This window comes from Fringilla coelebs (genome assembly GCF_963513975.1).
Source record: "Fringilla coelebs genome assembly, chromosome: 3".
Classification (NCBI taxonomy): Eukaryota; Metazoa; Chordata; class Aves; order Passeriformes; family Fringillidae; genus Fringilla; species Fringilla coelebs.
Genome location: NC_140030.1, coordinates 89,153,120 through 89,171,915, shown reverse-complemented (window position 1 = coordinate 89,171,915; position 18,796 = coordinate 89,153,120). Strand labels below are relative to the sequence as shown.

The 18,796-nt window shown below is 36.7% G+C and overlaps 1 protein-coding gene across 1 annotated transcript in view; it reads left to right on the top strand.

Moving 5' to 3' along the window:
- PLEKHH2 (pleckstrin homology, MyTH4 and FERM domain containing H2) overlaps nucleotides 1–18,796 on the top strand; it is a 52,405-nt gene that overhangs the window by 19,115 nt on the left and 14,494 nt on the right. Inside the window, exons 7-21 of the mRNA XM_084203181.1 lie at nucleotides 469–550; nucleotides 2,081–2,263; nucleotides 3,612–4,600; nucleotides 5,613–5,688; nucleotides 6,146–6,240; nucleotides 6,874–7,018; nucleotides 9,152–9,288; nucleotides 10,359–10,469; nucleotides 10,731–10,817; nucleotides 11,332–11,490; nucleotides 11,739–11,819; nucleotides 14,003–14,182; nucleotides 14,959–15,067; nucleotides 15,167–15,279; nucleotides 17,409–17,588. Of these exons, the coding sequence (XP_084059307.1) occupies nucleotides 469–550; nucleotides 2,081–2,263; nucleotides 3,612–4,600; nucleotides 5,613–5,688; nucleotides 6,146–6,240; nucleotides 6,874–7,018; nucleotides 9,152–9,288; nucleotides 10,359–10,469; nucleotides 10,731–10,817; nucleotides 11,332–11,490; nucleotides 11,739–11,819; nucleotides 14,003–14,182; nucleotides 14,959–15,067; nucleotides 15,167–15,279; nucleotides 17,409–17,588 (2,727 nt within the window). The remainder of the gene's footprint in view (nucleotides 1–468; nucleotides 551–2,080; nucleotides 2,264–3,611; nucleotides 4,601–5,612; nucleotides 5,689–6,145; nucleotides 6,241–6,873; nucleotides 7,019–9,151; nucleotides 9,289–10,358; nucleotides 10,470–10,730; nucleotides 10,818–11,331; nucleotides 11,491–11,738; nucleotides 11,820–14,002; nucleotides 14,183–14,958; nucleotides 15,068–15,166; nucleotides 15,280–17,408; nucleotides 17,589–18,796) is intronic.

Here is an 18,796-nt window from a genome sequence, read left to right as displayed (position 1 = left end):
ATACAAAGACTTTTCTTTGGTATACAGTTTGTTGGCACCTGGTTTTTGGTTTTTTTTTTCATTTTTGCTGTGGGATAGTAAGGAGGCATTAGGACCAGCATTCCCTCTGATTCCTCTCTCTTGCTCACTCTTGGTTTTGCAAGTGGTTTGTAATTCTAGCCTTCTGCTTTTATTGAAAATGCCAATGAAGTTTTCTTTTTCTCCTATTTATTAAGGATTTTTAAAGCAGTCACGGGTTTGCTTGGTTGGGGTAATGATTTTTGTAGAATTGACCAAATAATCATTGCAGGAAATTTAGTTGTTCAGAATAAAGCGATGCCTAGACTGGTATTTAGAGTAGCAGAGAGAAGATTATTATTTGAACTAGCTCTATCCTTAGATAAGCAGAAATTCAGAGAAAACATAAAAGATGTAATGACTTTAAGACTTGTTTCACCAATGGATGAGATTACATTTATATGCTTTTAGTTAGAGGTGGAAAATCAGAACCTTCGCTTGATCAACCAAAAGCAAACAAAAGAGATGAAAACAGTACAATCCAAACTGCAAGGTAAATGTACAAATCCTCTGAAAACTTCTCTCTCTATGGCTTATTTATTTCTGTTCCCTATTAATGTGTCCATCTACATGACTGAAAATATTCTGTGAAATCACAAAGATTTCGGAGGGTATGAACTGACATCAGAGTGACTGCACATGAAGGTGTTAGGAAGGAATCATTGGGTTTTATGCTGAAAAGACACACAGACAGGGCACAACGGGTATTAGTGGGGTGAATGGGTACCACTGTTACTTAAGAGGCTCTACAAGTAGTAAGGTTTTACTGGATTTAGGACAGATCTTTGCTTTTATATCTTTACAGCATGGGTGGTCATAAAACTGTTAAAGAACACATGAATGTCAGTCTGCATTTGCTTTTTCTAGCAAATGATCAGCTGGGAATCAGAACTTCAATCAGATATTTTTAGTTACTACCTTTGTCTACAGTTATCTAGAATCTTAATTCACACCCAGTATCACCAGGTTCCTCTCCAAATGGGTATAGTAAATTTAAAACTCATGAAGTGTAAAAGAGAAGAGAGGAATATCCCCTCCAAGAAGCATTATTATAAGATCAAAATTGAATTTTATTCACCACCATGTTGCCTGTTCACCAACCTAAGTGTGTCTGAAAGTTCCCATTGTCCTCTCCCCATTTGGTTGATCTGACAATTTACTATCATATGAAAATTTTGTTAATTTGCTACCTAGTCCTCATTTCTTGATAATGTATCTTACATATACATGTAAATACATAGATATTTAGAAATGTGTGTAGAGGAGTTTGTACACACATAATATGTATAATGTTTAGAATACAAAAATTTACAAATTCATATACAATTAAAGTTTTTAAACTAAATGCACTTTTCTGTTAATGAAGAAACTGGATAGTTTTGGTTCTTTGCTATCTTTTGATAAGTAGCAACATACTTCTTCCATACACTTCTAGTCATTCTCTTCTGAGAGATCTATTTAAAGGCTTTTTGAGACCAAAACTTTTGTGGTTTCCAACACACAGTTACTGATGTACCCAAAAATATTAAGAAATTTATTACCATTTGCAGTCTCCATGCTGGTGACAGGCTATAAATTATGAACACATGGTACTGTTTTAAGCAGTTTTACAGGTAGGGTAAGGGCCTTTTGTTCCTGGATCCACCACAGGGATTTTTATGAACAGGGATGAACAGATTTCATGTTTGAGGCAGTTCATCAATTTCTGCTTTCACTTTTTCTTGAAGTCTTCCTCCATATAGACCTTCTAAACCTGGTAACTTACTCTTCTGTATTTCCTGTGAAATTGTTAAAAGATTTTTTCTTTCTATTATTATATCAATTTTTAAGAACTAGAAACATTGCTCTGGGTTTCTCCTGATACAGAGAGATGTCAGGTAGCTTTTTTTCCCTATAATACATTTTTATTATCTTTTTTTCCCTAAATTTTAGTTACCTTTAAAAAAAACTTTGCACTGTAGAATAGAGTTGCATAGCTTGTTGTATCTTACTAACACAAGATTTCTGAATTACTGTTCTTCAGAAGCTACTGGTAAAAAATCTGTTACTTCAACACAAAAACCTGGAGAGTGTCAGCGACTAAGCAGTTTGACTTTTGGATGCTTTTCAAATAGAGCAAGAAGCCCTCAACCGTCTCCTAAGCTTGAAGAAATAAGCAAGGCTTCATCTAAGGAGTCAGACTACCCTGAAGGCAAAACCATGCCAGGTACCTTGTCATCAACACTGCCATTTTTATTCTGACTCAAGCGGGAAACTAAAATCAACAACTCTGTCAGTGCATCCAAACCAGCTGTTTTCAAATTGCATACCAATACTGTCTCCCTCTTCATTGCTACTCTTCTATTACTAGGAAGAAATCATCCTGTTGAGCACTGGAGTCTCTGTAATACCACTAATACATTATCTGGCAGCATGCAGAGGCTCCTGGGTGCTTTGGCTGCAAAGTAAACATGTGGTTGTGACCTTTGTTGTTGCTCTCGTCCTTTGCTCAAATCCCTTGCACTGTTTATGACTTCAGGATTTTCTCCACAGTTAATCACGGTATCCAAAATGGCAACCTGAAGCCTTTTGAAAATTGGAAACTGAAAGAGATCCTATGAATATTTTGTGTATTTATATTACAGCAAGTTCATTATGAAGGTGGCTATGTATTATTACTTCTATTTTTACAGAGGAGGGAATTGAAGTAAGAGTGATTTTTTCAAGAGAAAGGATAAGACATAGGACTATAGGCTTGCCTAGATGTAAACAGATAATTTTGGGGACTTCATTACTTAATGTGGGTGAAATTAAAATCTTTGTGTTATTCAGTCCATTTTAACTTTACACAGGTATTTAACACAGACCTTTCCAAGTGTCTGTGTAGAAAAACCCTAGTTCTTGCATCCACTTTAATTTGGGAACATGCAGGCCTCACTAACATGTTGCAAGCTCTAGCTCTCTCTTGTAAAACCAGGTAAAAGCGAAGAGCAGGAACAAAGCTATTTTTAACACAGCGTCTTTCCTGAAGTACTTTCCATGAGACTCTCTTGTGTATTTTAAGCATTCACCATTGGGAATACAATAATAGCTTCCAGAATAAATTTCTGCGTATAAACACTGAAGAAATGCTCAGAATACTTGATCTGTTAATGAAAATCCTTTCTGACAAGCTTTATTAAACTTTAACTTTCCTTAGATTTAATAAAGCAGCTAAATTTGTATGCCCTCTTAAGTAGTTAGCTTTTTGTGAGTTTTGTTTGTTTGTTTTCACACATATATGGCTTTAAAATATTGCTCCAGTCTGCTTATCTTTATATTATGGACGTTTTTAGTTCAGCTAGAACTTTGACTAATGTTTATTACAATTTTTCGGCAAACTTAATCTGCATTCAGTCACATTAAAAAATTTATGATTTTTCCTAATGTTTATTATTTACAATATTAAAAAACATTAATGTTTTAATGCATTTTAAATTATTACCTACTTACTACTTGCAGGCATGATGACAAAACCATTTATCAGTCAGGTTTGCTAAAGTAATTTTCTCATGTTCATTATATTTCTCCTCCAGAGAAGGATATCCTGGAAACTACCTTTGCTGGTCCTGTACACGAGACAAATAAAGGTCAGAAGTCATTGCAACAAAGTTCCTCTGGTTCAGAGCAGAACAAAAATGTGAGAACAAGCTGCTCTTCCAAAGACATAGACAGTGACATGTCAAAGAACTCATGCACTACTGGGAGTGACTGGAGCTCAGATGAGGATGGAGGAGACAATAAAGGACTGAAATCCAGGTGTGCCTCAACTCTTTCAAGCCACACGTCTGAAGAGAACGCAAGGTACAGTAGAGTGGGCAGTGAAATGTATTTGACAGCATCTGATGACAGTAGTTCTCTCTTTGAAGAAGAGAGTTTTGATGTTAAAAGGACTCAGCAAAAGAAGCTATACTCATGGCATCAAGGGTCCCAAAGAAAAGGCCTGAACAATCTGGGTGGAAAGTGCAACTCTGACTTCACAAGGAAAAAGAAAGACCAAGATAGTTCTTCAGATGAACTGAATAAGAAATTTCAATCACAAAGGCTTGATTATTCATCCTCATCCAGTGAAACAAATACCCCAAGTCCAATTTTAACTCCTTCTCTGACAACCAAACACCCAATTCTAGCAACTTCTGCAGGTTCTCAATGCACAACTCCATCAGATTTTCCCTCAAATTTGCCACATCCAAAGTTACGGACTCCTAATGTCTTTAGTCTAAATTCAGTGTTAGCAAAAAAACACCTAAGCCAGCCCCAGCTGAGTTCTGACAGAATGTTTGGTAGAAACAGAAATGCCATAAGCATGATCCGTCCGTGGAGACCTCAGGAAACAGACATAGATCTGGTGGATGGAGAAGATACTGATATTTTAGAGAAAATGGAAATTAGCTGTGATGAAGGAGTGTTTACCTATGACACCACTGAAGCACAAAATGCTGAAGCCCAGGAACTTTGTGATATGACAAAAAAGGGTGCTAGCAACAAACCTCCAACGCCTCCATTACATCGATTTCCTTCCTGGGTAAGTGTGTTTATAGGGATTTTTCCTGCTGGCAAAACTAACTTATTTTCATGACTCTCTTCTGTGATTTTTTTTTGCCTCTATTTTAATTACTTTCTGTTTATTGACAAGACAGGGCATTACCTTAATCATAACTAGAAGCTCAGAATCTAGTTTTATTTCCAGCACAGTATTCCTTCCACTGAAAAACATAGTCTGTATTTTATAGACAAACCCAGGTTTTTTTCATGTGACATGTAAGTTATGTATGTCTTCTTGAGTGTATCCAGGGATGTAATGCTTATGACTGCATTTATTTATTTATCTGAACACTAACACAGCCCAAGAATGGTGGTGTCAATGCCCTTGCTGTAACCACTGTACCCCTCACAATCTAGACAATTAAGTTGACAGCAGACAACTACAAATTAGAGAAGTAATTGATCACATTTCCAAGTAAAATTTTAAAGCCATCAGTCAGAACATTAAATAGATATTAATATGTCTTACACAAAATCCAAAATTAATTGTGTCAAAGCTCACTAATTCTGTGGTTTCAGTGTCAGAGATTTATTAATTAATAATTTATTAAATATATTAATTAACTATTAGTCAGGAATAATATATTATGTAACAACTTCTCTATATTTTAGTGAACTTTTTGCATTATATGTTTTGTTATTGTAGCCTTTTAACACAAAATGGTCAAAAAGTTGTCTTCTAATGGCATTTCTCTGCTCCTAACACACAGTCTTCCATTAAAAAACATTCTTACTGTAGCTTCTTTAGCATCTGATGATAGTATTTTTAAGAGTAAGTTCCTTACATTGTATGAAAAATGTCGGAAAAGGCTATGGCTATCAGTGTGCAGCCCAGAAAAGAAGGATGCATTTTTTCAGCTGCTACTGACAGTGTCATTTTATGAACCATTTTATCACATAGCTGCACTAACACAAAGACTAGGAGGTTAAACAGAACAAAAGTAATTGTTGTATTTTAATTATCTACTGTCAAATCCATTCTGCTTATATAGGAAAGTAGAATTTATGCTGTAGCCAAATCTGGTTTAAGGATGTCTGAAGCTTTCCCCATGGAATCTCTTAATAAAAGTAAGTGGTTTAGCTGTTCATTGTCCCACCAACAAAAGCTCTCTTCTTATGGTGATTTGTGAACAAGGACCTTTAAAATATTTTTAGAAAGGTTTAGTTAACAGCTGTTTAAAGCCTAGAAGATTACTGATTATCTTTCCATTGTCTTCTGGTACCTCACATCTTGACTTTGTGCTAAAATTGTACTTTGTTCATTCCAGTTTACTTTGCATTTCACTACTTTGAAGAATCTATACCAGGTACCAATTTTAAAAGGGCTAGTGTTTGTGACTGCAATTTTATTTATGTCTTTAAAAGCACTGTAAATTTCAAAAAGCTATATATCTCAAATCCAAAACAGTTCAAGAGTTAGTTTGCTTTTTATAGCAGTTATACAACGCAAAAAAAATTTAATTTTAATTTTGTTAATTTGGGGGTGAATTAGGAAGGCAATTTACAAAATATGTTGCTTTTTTAGATGCTGTTTCACTGACTTCATGCTCCATATCTGGATTATATACTTCTCTGATATATAAGAACATGACCACTCCTGTCTACACCACTTTGAAAGGGGTAACTATTACTGTTTAAAAAAAAAATTAAAATACCATTAGGCTTCACATCCAGGAACTTACTATTTCACATTTGATACTGCCATGCCAAATATGTTTTAAGTTGAAGTATAGAGATCAAAGACCCCCAGAAGTAATAGAAATGTCAAATAGCTGGGGAAAAAAAAAATACTGCCCATAAAATGTTACTGGCCTAGGTCAATTCTTCTTAGGTTCCTTGCTGATTTTTTCCAAAGGCTTGTTAATTATTAAGCAGAACCACATGGTGTTCGATGTCATAATTAAAAGTGTGTGTATGTGTAGAAATGTCTTTGTGTCAGTGCCAAAGCTGTTTCTAGTCACACAGCCAGCAGTCAGTAATCACAGCATTGTTTGTCTTCTGGCAGCCTTTTGTGATTTGGAAAGACCCATGCCTTGAGCTACCTCAGGTTTCTGTTTTAAAGTATGGGTGTGGTTGAGTATACAGAGGGCAGAGGGAATTCAGTTTCATGTTAATATTTTTGTGCCAAAACTCACAACCCAGGCAAGAACGGCCTTGAGTATTTTGGAGCCAGCAGAGCCCTACAACAGTATGAAGGAAATGACTGATACCCTTTATGCGAGGTATCAAAGGATGTTGTGTTCACTTCTGCAGAAAGCAACTCAAATAAGCAACAGCCCATTTCTAGATGAGTCATCAGGATCTGAGGAAGAAGACAGCTCTCGGTCCAGCTCAAGGACTTCTGAGTCTGATTCTCGAAGCAGAAGTGGTCCAGGGAGTCCTCGGGCTATGAAACGAGGTGGGCAAAACCATAACAACAAGTAACTTCTGGGAACTTTGGAAAACCAGGCAGTTTACATGATTAGCTTGGGAATTGATTTCTTCACTGAACAGTGTGGACATCTAAAATCTAGGCTCTCAAAGCCCAGATCTGTTACTCAGTGAGGAAAAAGGACTGTTATAGGTGGCTTTATTGCTGTTATTATAAATACCTTTTTAAGGCATTAATAATCTTGTTGTCACGAGGGAAAAGTGACTTGTACATTTAAAGCAAGAAGCACCAGAAGACTTTTAACTGTAGAAAAATAAAAATTACATGGAAAAAAAAGTCGCCATCAGAAAGAAAACACAAATATATTCAAGTTTATAAAACAATTTCATGTGATCAGAAAGCAGGTAAAAAAGTTCCCTCAATAAATTATTTGGTTCTGTCACCTCATGCCATAGAAGACTTCTTTCATTTTTACAGTGATTGTCTTAAGGTCCTGTGCAAAGATTTAGTTAGAACACTTGAATCTGGTAATGTTCTGTGTTTTGTGGAAAACAAATCTCACAGTTCTAGGTGACTGTGTTTTCCATCTGCAAAAGGGAAATAATATGCTTCATAATATTGAAAGATACAGTCCTTCCTCATTAGGTGACGTCATCAATGTTACATCTCTGCGAGTATTTCTTCACTGTGTAAACTAAGGGAGTCCAAGATCCCAGTGAGGCCAAGTGTTAAGATTCCTCATTATATATTGCTTTAGAAATGCTAAATAACATTATTTGGTAGTCTCAGTTATACATGCAGAAATCCCAGTTACTAGGAGCTCCATTCAGTGACCCTGCAGCAGAGTGACAGAGCCACCAGTCCCACTCAACGTTTTCCAGTGGCAGCCACAGCTGGAGTCCAGTCCTGTTTCCAGTGATGTAGTTTTGCCACATTAGTGTGAAAAGAACCCATAGATCCTGCTTCCCAGCAGCTCCATCCTGCTGAGCAGAAGCCAGTGCCATGGCTGCAGACATATCTCATGTTACCTGCTTACACAACAGGAAAGCTAAATTGAGTAATTTAAAAGCTGGCTTCACCTGCACTTTGTGTCTGTAAAATGGAACCATTCCTTTTGTTCATGCTTTCTTCCCATAAAATAGTCCTTGCATTGTTTTGTGTATGGAAGCCTTTCTTAACCACAAACACATATGTACATGTCTTTGTTGAGATCACATTCTTTAAAAATCTAGGCAGTCACACATTTCACCAAAAGCATGATTAGCTTGCTGCAATTTGTTATGAAAGATCCATCATGAGAAGAGAAGAACCCACTCTCAAAGTCTTGGTGGCTTACCCAAGTAATAAATGAGAAAAGCCTTTTTTAAGAATAAAATTGGCAAATGAGTTGGGAAATTATTGAAACAAAGGAAAAAAGGCTTTTCAGTTCTGTTTTGGAGAGTATAACCTTGCAGAGTGGAACGCTAGTCCTTACAAAAGAAGACATTTACATGCATGAAAATATTTCTGTAATGAATGAGGGAGGAGTTTGAATTTTTATTACTGATCCACTAGAATTGGAAGTAGGGTGCAATTTTTTCACGATTAAAGCTAATAAATTCTGAAGTCCCCCTGAAATATGAAAATCAAACTTTTAGAAAACCTTGGTGGTACAAATCCATACAGATTGCAAAACGCAGTCACCTGCAGCTTCAACACAAAGCAGATGTTGAGTATGACTTCTGAGTACGCAGGCAGTTGCCTGAGAAATCCGGATGCTATAGTGAGTGAGAGAAAGTGCAGGGGGAAGGTTGCTTCGTTTAATTAAAGATCCTGTGGTTTTTTCTAGACAATGCATATGATTCATGGCACTAACTCCCTCCTTAAAGAAGCTGTGGTAATGTAACAGAAGGTGATAATATAGAGAAGACATTTTTTTGTTGTTCCATTTACAAGGGACTTAACTGTTTAATTATGAATAAAATGAGAATTAGCACCCTGCTTATAGTTCAGTGTGCCAATATTCTAAAAAATCCCTGGTTCCTGATGGATTTATGTTGATACTTATGTTTGCCTGCAGATTCTATTCAGATGTTTTTTCTGCATGGCTATTCTGATCTCAGTTGTTTCTAATCTAATAAAAATAATGTATCAAGAACTTTCTTTCTTCATTTACCACAGGTGCATCTCTGTCTTCTATGACCTCGGAAAGTGACTATGCTATTCCTCCAGATGCATATTCAGTAGATACAGACTATTCAGAGCCAGAGCAGAAACTTCCTAAGACCTCATCCTCATCTAGTGATAATGGAAAAAATGTGAGTACTGAAGTTCTGTGAAGAAGTGCATCTGAGGTACTGTGTTTATATTTATGTTCAAAGACTGCTACCAGACCTTTTCATTCAGTCTTGCTGACTGACAGACTGCCTTATGAGTACAAACAGCAAAATATACCAACAGTGTTAGCCAAGTAAGACTGTAATTAGTGAAGGAAAGTGGAAGATAATTCTAAGCTTTCCTATATAATGAAGGAAAAATAGGTTGACAACTCCAGAATACAATTCAAATTACTTGAAATTTCCTTTCTTGGAACCAGGTCTGCTATCAGATTGCATATGAAATACTCAAAACAGTTTAAAATTATTATTTTAATAGTTAGGTGAATAGAAGGGCATTCCAAGAAGGAGCTGAAGTCATCAGTGGAAATCTATATGCAGTAATAAGTTCCTATCCTTTCCTCATACAGGGAAAACATTAGAGAAATCCTAAATAGAGTAACATGAGAAGGCCAAAGAAACAAAACCATCATGAGGTATTGGTCAGCTTCCAGGAGCTTTTAATGGCTTGTCTTAGTAGTTAGTGTCTTAACATACAAGTGCATTGACTACCTGCTGATGAAGATTATTTTAGACTTTCTTCACAGAGCAAAACTGTGAACTCTGTTCTGCAGAGGTACACACTAGAGGTTTGTCTGTGAGGAGCTCAGAATTACAGTGCTTTATATCTGGTTTTCAGGTCAGGACTTGGAGTTGGGGAAAAAAGAATACACTTATCTTTTATTCAAATTGCTCCTTGTTTAATATAAACAACTAGAAAGTAAAATCATCATAGTCTTCATTCTTTTGTGTTCGGGGCACTTACTCTACATCATGTACTATAACCATAAGTAGGGATATTCATTAGTTATCCCATATGCATGACATTTGTCTTAATCAATGCCTGTAAAAATGTTGTCCTTGGATTAAAAGTTTCATCCAATACTATAATTATTATTTAGCATGCTTTTAAGTCATTAATACATCTCTGTGTGCGTATTTCTACCTATTTCTGAGGGGCAGAGGTATATATGTGTATCTAACCACTTTTTATCTAACTTCTAAACAACTAGGAACCTTTGGAAAAATCTGGATATCTGTTAAAAATGGGTGGTAAAGTAAAGACCTGGAAACGACGGTGGTTTGTGCTTAAAGGAGGTGAATTGCTATATTACAAATCTCCAGTAAGTACATGTAACTTACCTGTTGTTTTGTATTAGATTGTTTACTGATAATCTAAGGCTGCTAGAAAGAAAAAAAATGTACTTCTGGTTTCTGAGCTGTTAGAGGGTGATTCAGTACTCACGTCCTCAAGAGGTGTACAAGATACACAATGTCTAGCTAGAAAGTACTTATCAAGATTAATGTTTAAATTAGTCCTATATTAATTTATTGCTGTTTGTTGGTAGATTTAAAATATTCTTTTTCCATTCTTTCCATACCAGAGTGATGTTATTCGAAAGCCTCAAGGTCAAATTGAGCTAAATACATCCAGCCACATTGAAAGGGGTGATGGAAAACAAACAATTCAGGTGCCTGCTTTTCTCCTCAGTTGCTGTTTCAGGATTCCCTCCATCCCCAAAGCCAACCCCTTGTTCCAGTCCCCGTTGCACTGGAAATCCAAGTGTGGACTTGAAATTAAATAATCAGTGCTTTTCATTTGAAACCAAATTATTTCAGTGACAGAAAATATAAAAAGGCCTACCTGGAGTCTTTTTTGTATTGCCACAAAGGTTAGATCATCACATACGGGATAGAAATAAAGAGAGCAGTCATGGGGTCAGCCACTGGGGTAGAGAGAATTCATTTGTCTGAAAGGAGAATTGAGTTTTTTCAACTTGATGTCCTGGAACTTCCCAGATAAAGATTTAAAATAAGTGTCTCTGCTCTGTCTGGTCATGGAATGTTTCATAACTAAAAAGTGCTTTAGGGAAGATAAACTCCCTGAAGTTGTGAAGCTGCATAGGGTGGTGTATGTTACAAATCCCACACTGTGGGGTCAAATATATCAATTCTTGAAGCTCAAGACTCCTTATTACTACACAGCTGACCACAGAGAAACGAACATACTACCTGACTGCAGATTCCCCCAACATCTTAGAGGAATGGATCAAAGTACTGCAGAATGTTCTTAAAATACAGGCTGCCAGCCCACTCTTTGTACAGTCTGAAATCAAGCCAACCATGAAAGGATTACTTACAAAGGTAGGAAAACACTTCTTCCCCCAGTCTGCTTTTTTCCAACACTGTTTAGGCCAACAGTGGCCTTACTGTGCTTTAGATGAGCCTCTCATCTAATGCTCTGATTCTTTTGCCCTTAATAGAGTTACACAGTTTTAATTTTATGTCCAGTGATGTGGATAGGAATTTGATCCAAGACATGCATTTCCAATATTACCTAAGTTCAGAGATGGTGAAAATCTGTGATTATTACTGATGTTCTGTAATTACAGGTGAAACATGGATATTCCAAAAGGGTTTGGTGTACCCTAGTAGGAAAAACTTTGTATTATTTCCGTAATCAAGAAGACAAGGTAGGTAATTTTCTTGTTTATTCAGAGAATGTAGACTTTAAACAGAAACCTACAGCTTTATTAAGGTACAGTTAGTCTTGGTATTATACGCAGATTGTCAGCTTGGAAGATTCTGCCCAATAGACAGCAATGCATACCACACCCTTTGGTCTCTTTCTCCAGGATGTGATCCATGTTATGGATGTTATCCCTGGACGAAGGGGGACACTGGTTTGCCTGGAGTTCTGGTTCCTTTCTGACAGGCATCAGAAAAGACCCAGCTGTCATGTAGTTCTGGAAGCAGACCCCTTCTTATGTCTCTTGCAGTGGGCAGTGACTACAAATTTCAAGAATTTAAATGTTCTTTCTGTCCCTCAGTTGGCTTCCAAATCCCATTCTTTGGTTTGTCACTGTATGTCCACAGTGCTGCAAGAGCTAGGACACTTCCTAGACATGACTTTCACCTGTCCCTTTGCTCCCATGGCATTGTATTTTGTCATCAAGAAACATCTTTTTAATGGAGGCAGGTGAGAAACAGGATTTTGAACAGTCCACTGAGCCATTATTAAAAAAATCAGTAGAAATTCTCATATTTGTACTTCTGTTTTAAGAAGATAATCACATTGAAGTCAGTAATTCATGGCTTTTGGGTAGAGCCAGTTACTCCCTTTGTCATCCTTTCCTTTTATAGCCATTTTAAACCTCAATGAAACTCCATTTCTAGAACTGTATGAATAAGATAGCAGTAACCATCCATCAAAACATTTTATTTTAATTGCTCTGTATGCCCTTTAAAACAATGTAAAACAGGGTTTGGGAATCAACTGGCTAGAGTATCATCTCAAGCTCATCCTACAGAGACGTTAAAATTAACTTAAAATTTCTCCTAGGGAAAAATCTCTGTTTAACATATCTGAATATATACATTTTTACCACTGAATATTTTGGCATTTTAGCATGGTCTTTAGTCAAGAATTTCGCTGGATTCTTGTGAATATTTCCCTCACATCTGGAAGAAGTTTAGCTGCCCTTTTAAAGTAAAATTGAAACGAGTTTGCTAACTTGGAACAGAATGAGAATTCAGCTTTTGTAAGCAGAATATGTATGAAAAGTTTTCCAAAGCTACTTTATTTCTAATGTTCAACAATATGCTAATTAAAATCATGTTTTCTGTAGCTGACTGTGGCTGTGTAGAAATAAATTACACAATCTGCAGTGGTTAATACAATAATGGAGTCCATTTAATTGACCTCCTTTCAAAATGGAATTCAAACTAAAAAGCCAGCCAATTGTGTTTTAGTTAAACTTCGTGAATAAATCAATCTTGACTACTTACATGTGAAATGACATCTTTTGATTCTCAGAATCTTATCTTACTCAAAAAGTTGAATGCTTCAGAAGCACTACAGAAAATACAAATCACCACATCATTTTTTAATCCTTACCAGTGGTGCTATGGGAGAGGAGGGAGTTTTGTGTAGAGCAGCCAGTCAGCCTCTCTCAGTCCTGTCACCAAATTGTGAAGAGATTTCATGCTGTATTTATGTTTGTTGAGCCTTTCTGCTGATAAGAGCTATGAAATAATTACTTCTGTGAAAATTTCCTCTTGAATGGCTTTTTTAGATAAAGTATTTTCTGCTAAATGATGCTAACTACATAAACATCTCAACACTGAAGCTCTGTGATCTCTCAGTCTGGAGAAAGAAACCAACTAGAAGGTCTATCACACAAAAAATCTAACTTTTGAATTTCGAGTGTGCACAAACCAGATACATCAACAATACATTCCTGTCCTCTAAAATAACAAGATCATAATGAAAGTTCTAGGCTTGACACAGGAGATTTTTGCTTGGAACCTGGAGGTTTGGGAACTCTGAAGAACTTCTCTCACTCTAACATACATGTATTGCATTAGCTATATATAGAGGCAGATCTGAAAAAGAATTTTTGAAAATCTCATTTTCAGACTTTGGCACATATCAGTCTCATTTTGCTCTCTGCAAGATCTGGCTTATCTGACATTCCTTGGCAAGACTGAAAATGAGTAAATACAAATGGGTGCGGATGGTAGTTCACATTTTAATTTCTATTTGCAGAATAAGAAAAAATTGTGTATAATAAGAAATATAATAATATATAATGCAAAATCAGTATGCACTGAAACAAACATTACCCCTCACACCAATTTTGATATTTACTTTTAGTTTCCTCTTGGTCAAATCAAGCTTTTTGAGGCAAAGGTTGAAGAAGTTGATAGATCCTGTGATTCTGATGAAGATTACGAAGCCAGTGGACGCAGTTTATTATCAACCCATTACACTGTTGTTATCCACCCCAAAGACCAAGGACCCACTTATCTTCTTATAGGATCCAAACACGAGAAGGTAACAAATGGATGTTTTTATTGAGTTTCAGTAGCACATTTATGAGTAGGGTGCTGTGATTTGAGTATTTCTAGAGGAGGATAAGGACTACAAGTCACCCGGCTTGTATTTTCATATCATAAGGAGAAGGTTCTCCTTTATTAACATTGATCAGAGTTTGTCTGCAAATCAATGCTAGTGTAGGTAATCCTTGTTAAAACAGACAAAAATATGCAGGCTTGCCTACATAAGTAGATGGTGCAGAATATCTTAAATGCTGTAATGAGAATTTTGCTCACATACAGTAAATTGTAGACAGAGCTGTAGCTGAGAGGTTACAGGGTACTGTATCCATTTTCACTGACAAGACTAACATAGCAGAAATGTGCCCTACTGTAGTAAAGGAGCAATGAGAGGCACGGTCTAAACCATTTTTATTGTTGTTGCTTCATTGTTCCCAAGAAATCTTGTAGACCTCATTTTGCTTTCTGGACTTATCCCCAGGTTAGCAGGATCTGGCAGTGATAAAAAAATGACTTAAGCATTTGGAAGAGGAGAGGAAGAATGCCCTGATAATTAGACATGATTTCTGAGGGTAAAAACTTTTGGAGAGCCCTATCCAATCTTCCTTGCTTCCTTGTAACATAGAGACCATGCATGTGTGTTCACTCAACCAAAGGCAAACTTCTTTGGGCTTCAAAAGAGTGCATGGTAGGGTTTTAAGTTGAGAGCAGAATCCTGATGAGGCAGCTCCTTCCAGCACAGAACGAATGAGCTGCTATGTTCTTCTGCTTTAGGATACGTGGCTTTATCATCTGACAGTTGCAGCTGGAAGTACCACTGTAAATGTTGGATCTGAGTTTGAACAACTTCTTTGCAAATTATTAAATGTGGAAGGTGATGCCAGTAAGTTTATTTTCATTTCAACATACTGATCTTCCAATGCTTACTTAGTAAATGTACTTATGAACTGAATTGCAAAATGTATATATTTTATCCGTTTAGCTTCTCAAATTTGGAGACATCCTACCCTTTGCCATAGCAAAGAAGGAATTACTTCCCCTCTTACAACACTGCCATCAGAAGCCCTGCAAACTGAAGCAATTAAATTATTTAAGGTAAAACCATAGCAGATGCCTTTTTTATTAACTGACGATTTTAACTCTTTGCTAAAGAATGGCTGTTAGTTGGCTTACTAGATACATTCAACAGATTAGAAAAAAGAGATGTTTATTTTTATCTTTAGTGGAGCTACACTAATGGACAGCAGCAAAATGTGCCCATATTACCAAAGACTATCGCATCCAATGTAAAGATAACCTTTAGTTATGAGGGAGCAGTTTAGGCTTCAGCTTTTGGTGTTCCTACTTATTTGATAAGTTATTGATAAAGTGCAAGTTAGTAGAGAAATCCATGACCATCATGAGTGATAATAATTTTACCTTGAAGTTCATAGCTCCAAAGAATCTAACAGCATGGACAGATCTCTGCATTCAGAAAACTGTATCTGAAATACTATTTTTTTAGTTAGATTCAGGGAAAAAAATCACAGGCAAAAGTTCTGTTGTAGATACATTTAAATCATCTGGGAGATATATTAAAAATCAGAGGAAAAAGCAAGTAAATTTTAAGTTTAGGCAAGTCACAGATTATTTAAAACTGAGATAGAAAGCAGGGATTGTACTGCTCTTTTTAATAAAAAGAAAATATTTTTATATGAAGTAGCTATTCTTAAAAGACCAATTATTCAGTAATATAAATAGAGAAAATATTCCATAGAAAATTAAAAGTATTTCACAAGAGCTGAGTGCACTTTTAAAGATTCTCACAGATCTTTAAAAATACACATATATATATATATGTGTCTCAGTAAAAATGCTTTATGATTAGGAGACACATACTGGTTCATAAACACTGAGCCACAGCTAAGTTCTTGAGAAATCTGTCTGTCTTACAGCTTTCCCAGTTGGAGGCCAGGTAGGTCGTTGATGCCTGTGAGAGGGGGTATGCTGCAATGCTATTAACCTGTTTCCAGGCTATAAAGGCTATTTCAGAGACAAAATAAAATTTTGCTGTTCCTTTCTCTGTACATTGTGAAATAAATTACAAGTTGGAGGGCACAGAGGTTTGATAAATGAACTTTCTCCACAAAACTTAGATGAGTCTAAAGAATAAATTCCCTGAAGCGTCAACTGTCTGGAGAATTTAGATGTTATGGTTCAGATCTAGAGAGGAATTCAAGACAAGCACTGAATGTTTCATCATGGACACTTTTAGGCAAGTTTTCCAGCTTGTATCTCTGGGATGTCTGAAGCACTTCAAAGAAGTACATCCATCTTATTTTCTGCAATCCTGCAGCATGAAAATTTACAAGGAAATGTACTTCTTTGATAAAAATAAATTTACATCTACTTGGAAATCACTTTTCAGACCTAATTCAAATCACAGACACTTGCCTAAAGTAAATTAATTAGAGATTACTGGTATGACCATAATTGAAACCTTGTATAAATCAGCTTAGAACTCAGGTAGGGAATTTAGAAACAGCTCACGTCATGTTTCAGTTATCCCATTATGATAAAAATAGACTAGAAATAGACTGGGCTTCCATCCACTTCTTGTATTTTTGCTTATATCCCTTAAAAATGCAACTATTGTATACAGTACATGCAACAAGTGATATATATGCTTTCTTCTAACACAGTACAACAAATGCTAGCTTTCCTGAAACAATACTGGGTATAGGCAAGGTCATACTTAACCTACAGTAAAAATACCATGGAAAGCCAAGATGTAAATCAGTGGCTCTGAGTTATGGATTTTTTATCTGTGTATTTGCTGCCATGTTGTGCTCACTACTTACAGAAGCATTTTACATTGTCTGGCACTGAGAGCTGTAGACATTGAATTTCCAAGTCCTATAGAGGGGTGAGCTGTGTTCAGCATGTCCTTTAAACTTGCCTGCCACCACAATTGTTCCAACTCCCGTTACAGTTCGCTCCATTAGATACAGAATGAAAAGCATGGGTTGTAGGAGGTGTTTAATCTCCAATCTCTCTGTATAGATTTTCATCCATTCTGGCCCCTTTTCACCCCATTTTGCAGAACCAGCAGAATTTTCTAAGTCTACTGGTAAACTTACTAATTGTGATTTCAATTAGAGTACACTTTTGATATACAGAACATCTTAAAGATTTGCTGAAGCTCCCTTGTATGTAAACTCACTTGCTTATTATTTTATATCTAGACCTGCCAGTTGTTTATAAATGCTGCAGTTGACTCTCCTGCCATTGATTACCATGTATCTTTGGCCCAAAGTGCTTTGCAGATCTGCCTCACACATCCTGAACTTCAAAATGAGATCTGTTGCCAACTTATTAAACAGACCCGGCGTCGACATCCACACAACCAGGCAGGACCAATACAGGTAACCCAGTATTTATTGTAATAGTATTGGTTTCAGCAGCAATGAAGGAACTACACAGTCTTTAGGAAGGCAAAGAGGCTCTGCTCTTCTGCAGCATGTGCTGAGTTAAGATCCAATTCACTGCTCCAGTGTTTTCCAGAAACAAAGCTGATGCTATCCTCCAACAAAGAATGTGTATCTGGTGGTAAAATAGATCTCTGCCCATGCTATTTGTAAATGGGCTGTCTTCAAGTCAAGTGTTAAGTAAGAATGTAAGAAACCTAATTCTTTTTTACTGCTTCTTTCCTAAGAGAGGTGCTGCCTCAGGAAGCTTGGTGGGCTAAACCACATAACAAATGACTCAATAGCATGAGTGTGAAGTAAAGCTGTTGTGTCATGTAGTGGAATATCAGATAAGGCTCAGGGCTTCTGATAGAAGTCCCCTCTTGTGTGCCATGCTGTTCTGCATCACCCTGCATGCTACATTATTAATACATGAAATTCCTCCCTTTGTCCACTGTCAGCTGTTCACTGCTATCCAGATACAAAATGAATTGAAAGGAATGCCAGTACCTGGAGCTTGCATAGAATCAACAGAACGGAATGTTACACTTATGATGGAGCAATGTCTACAGAACTAGGAGATTGATCAGAAAATGAGAAAGGAAGTTACCATATCAAGGCTTCTGTAATAGACATGTTTTTCTCTTCCCATAGAAAGTAGCACATGCCCAGCAGCCATACCTATTGGCTAGAAACAGCCTGTACCTGCGAGATGGCTGCTGTTGGAGAGGCACTGGCACAGGTTGCCCAGAGAAGCCATGGGTGCCCCATCCCTGGAAGTGTTCAAGGCCTGGTTGAATTGATCTTGGAGAAACCTGGTCTAGGGGAAGGTGTCCCTGTCCATGCAGGGGGCCAGAACTAGATGATCTTTAAGGTTCCTTCTATTCTATGATTTAATATGTGCACTGCTAAAACATTCACAAAGCTTTTATAACAGACCTGGTACATTCATGTCAATTAGCACACACTGAAGCTACGTATGGCTGATGGAATTTATACTTGCTATAATTCTTCTTTGGTACTCTTCTTACCACTGGCAAGGCCTTCCCTCTGATGAAGATAAATAAGTTGTTGCTATCCTAACCTTCCTGGAATGATTTTAAGGGCTAATATATGCAGTAAAATGTTTTCAGCATTACACTAAGTTTTGAAAGTCCTAAATTCCT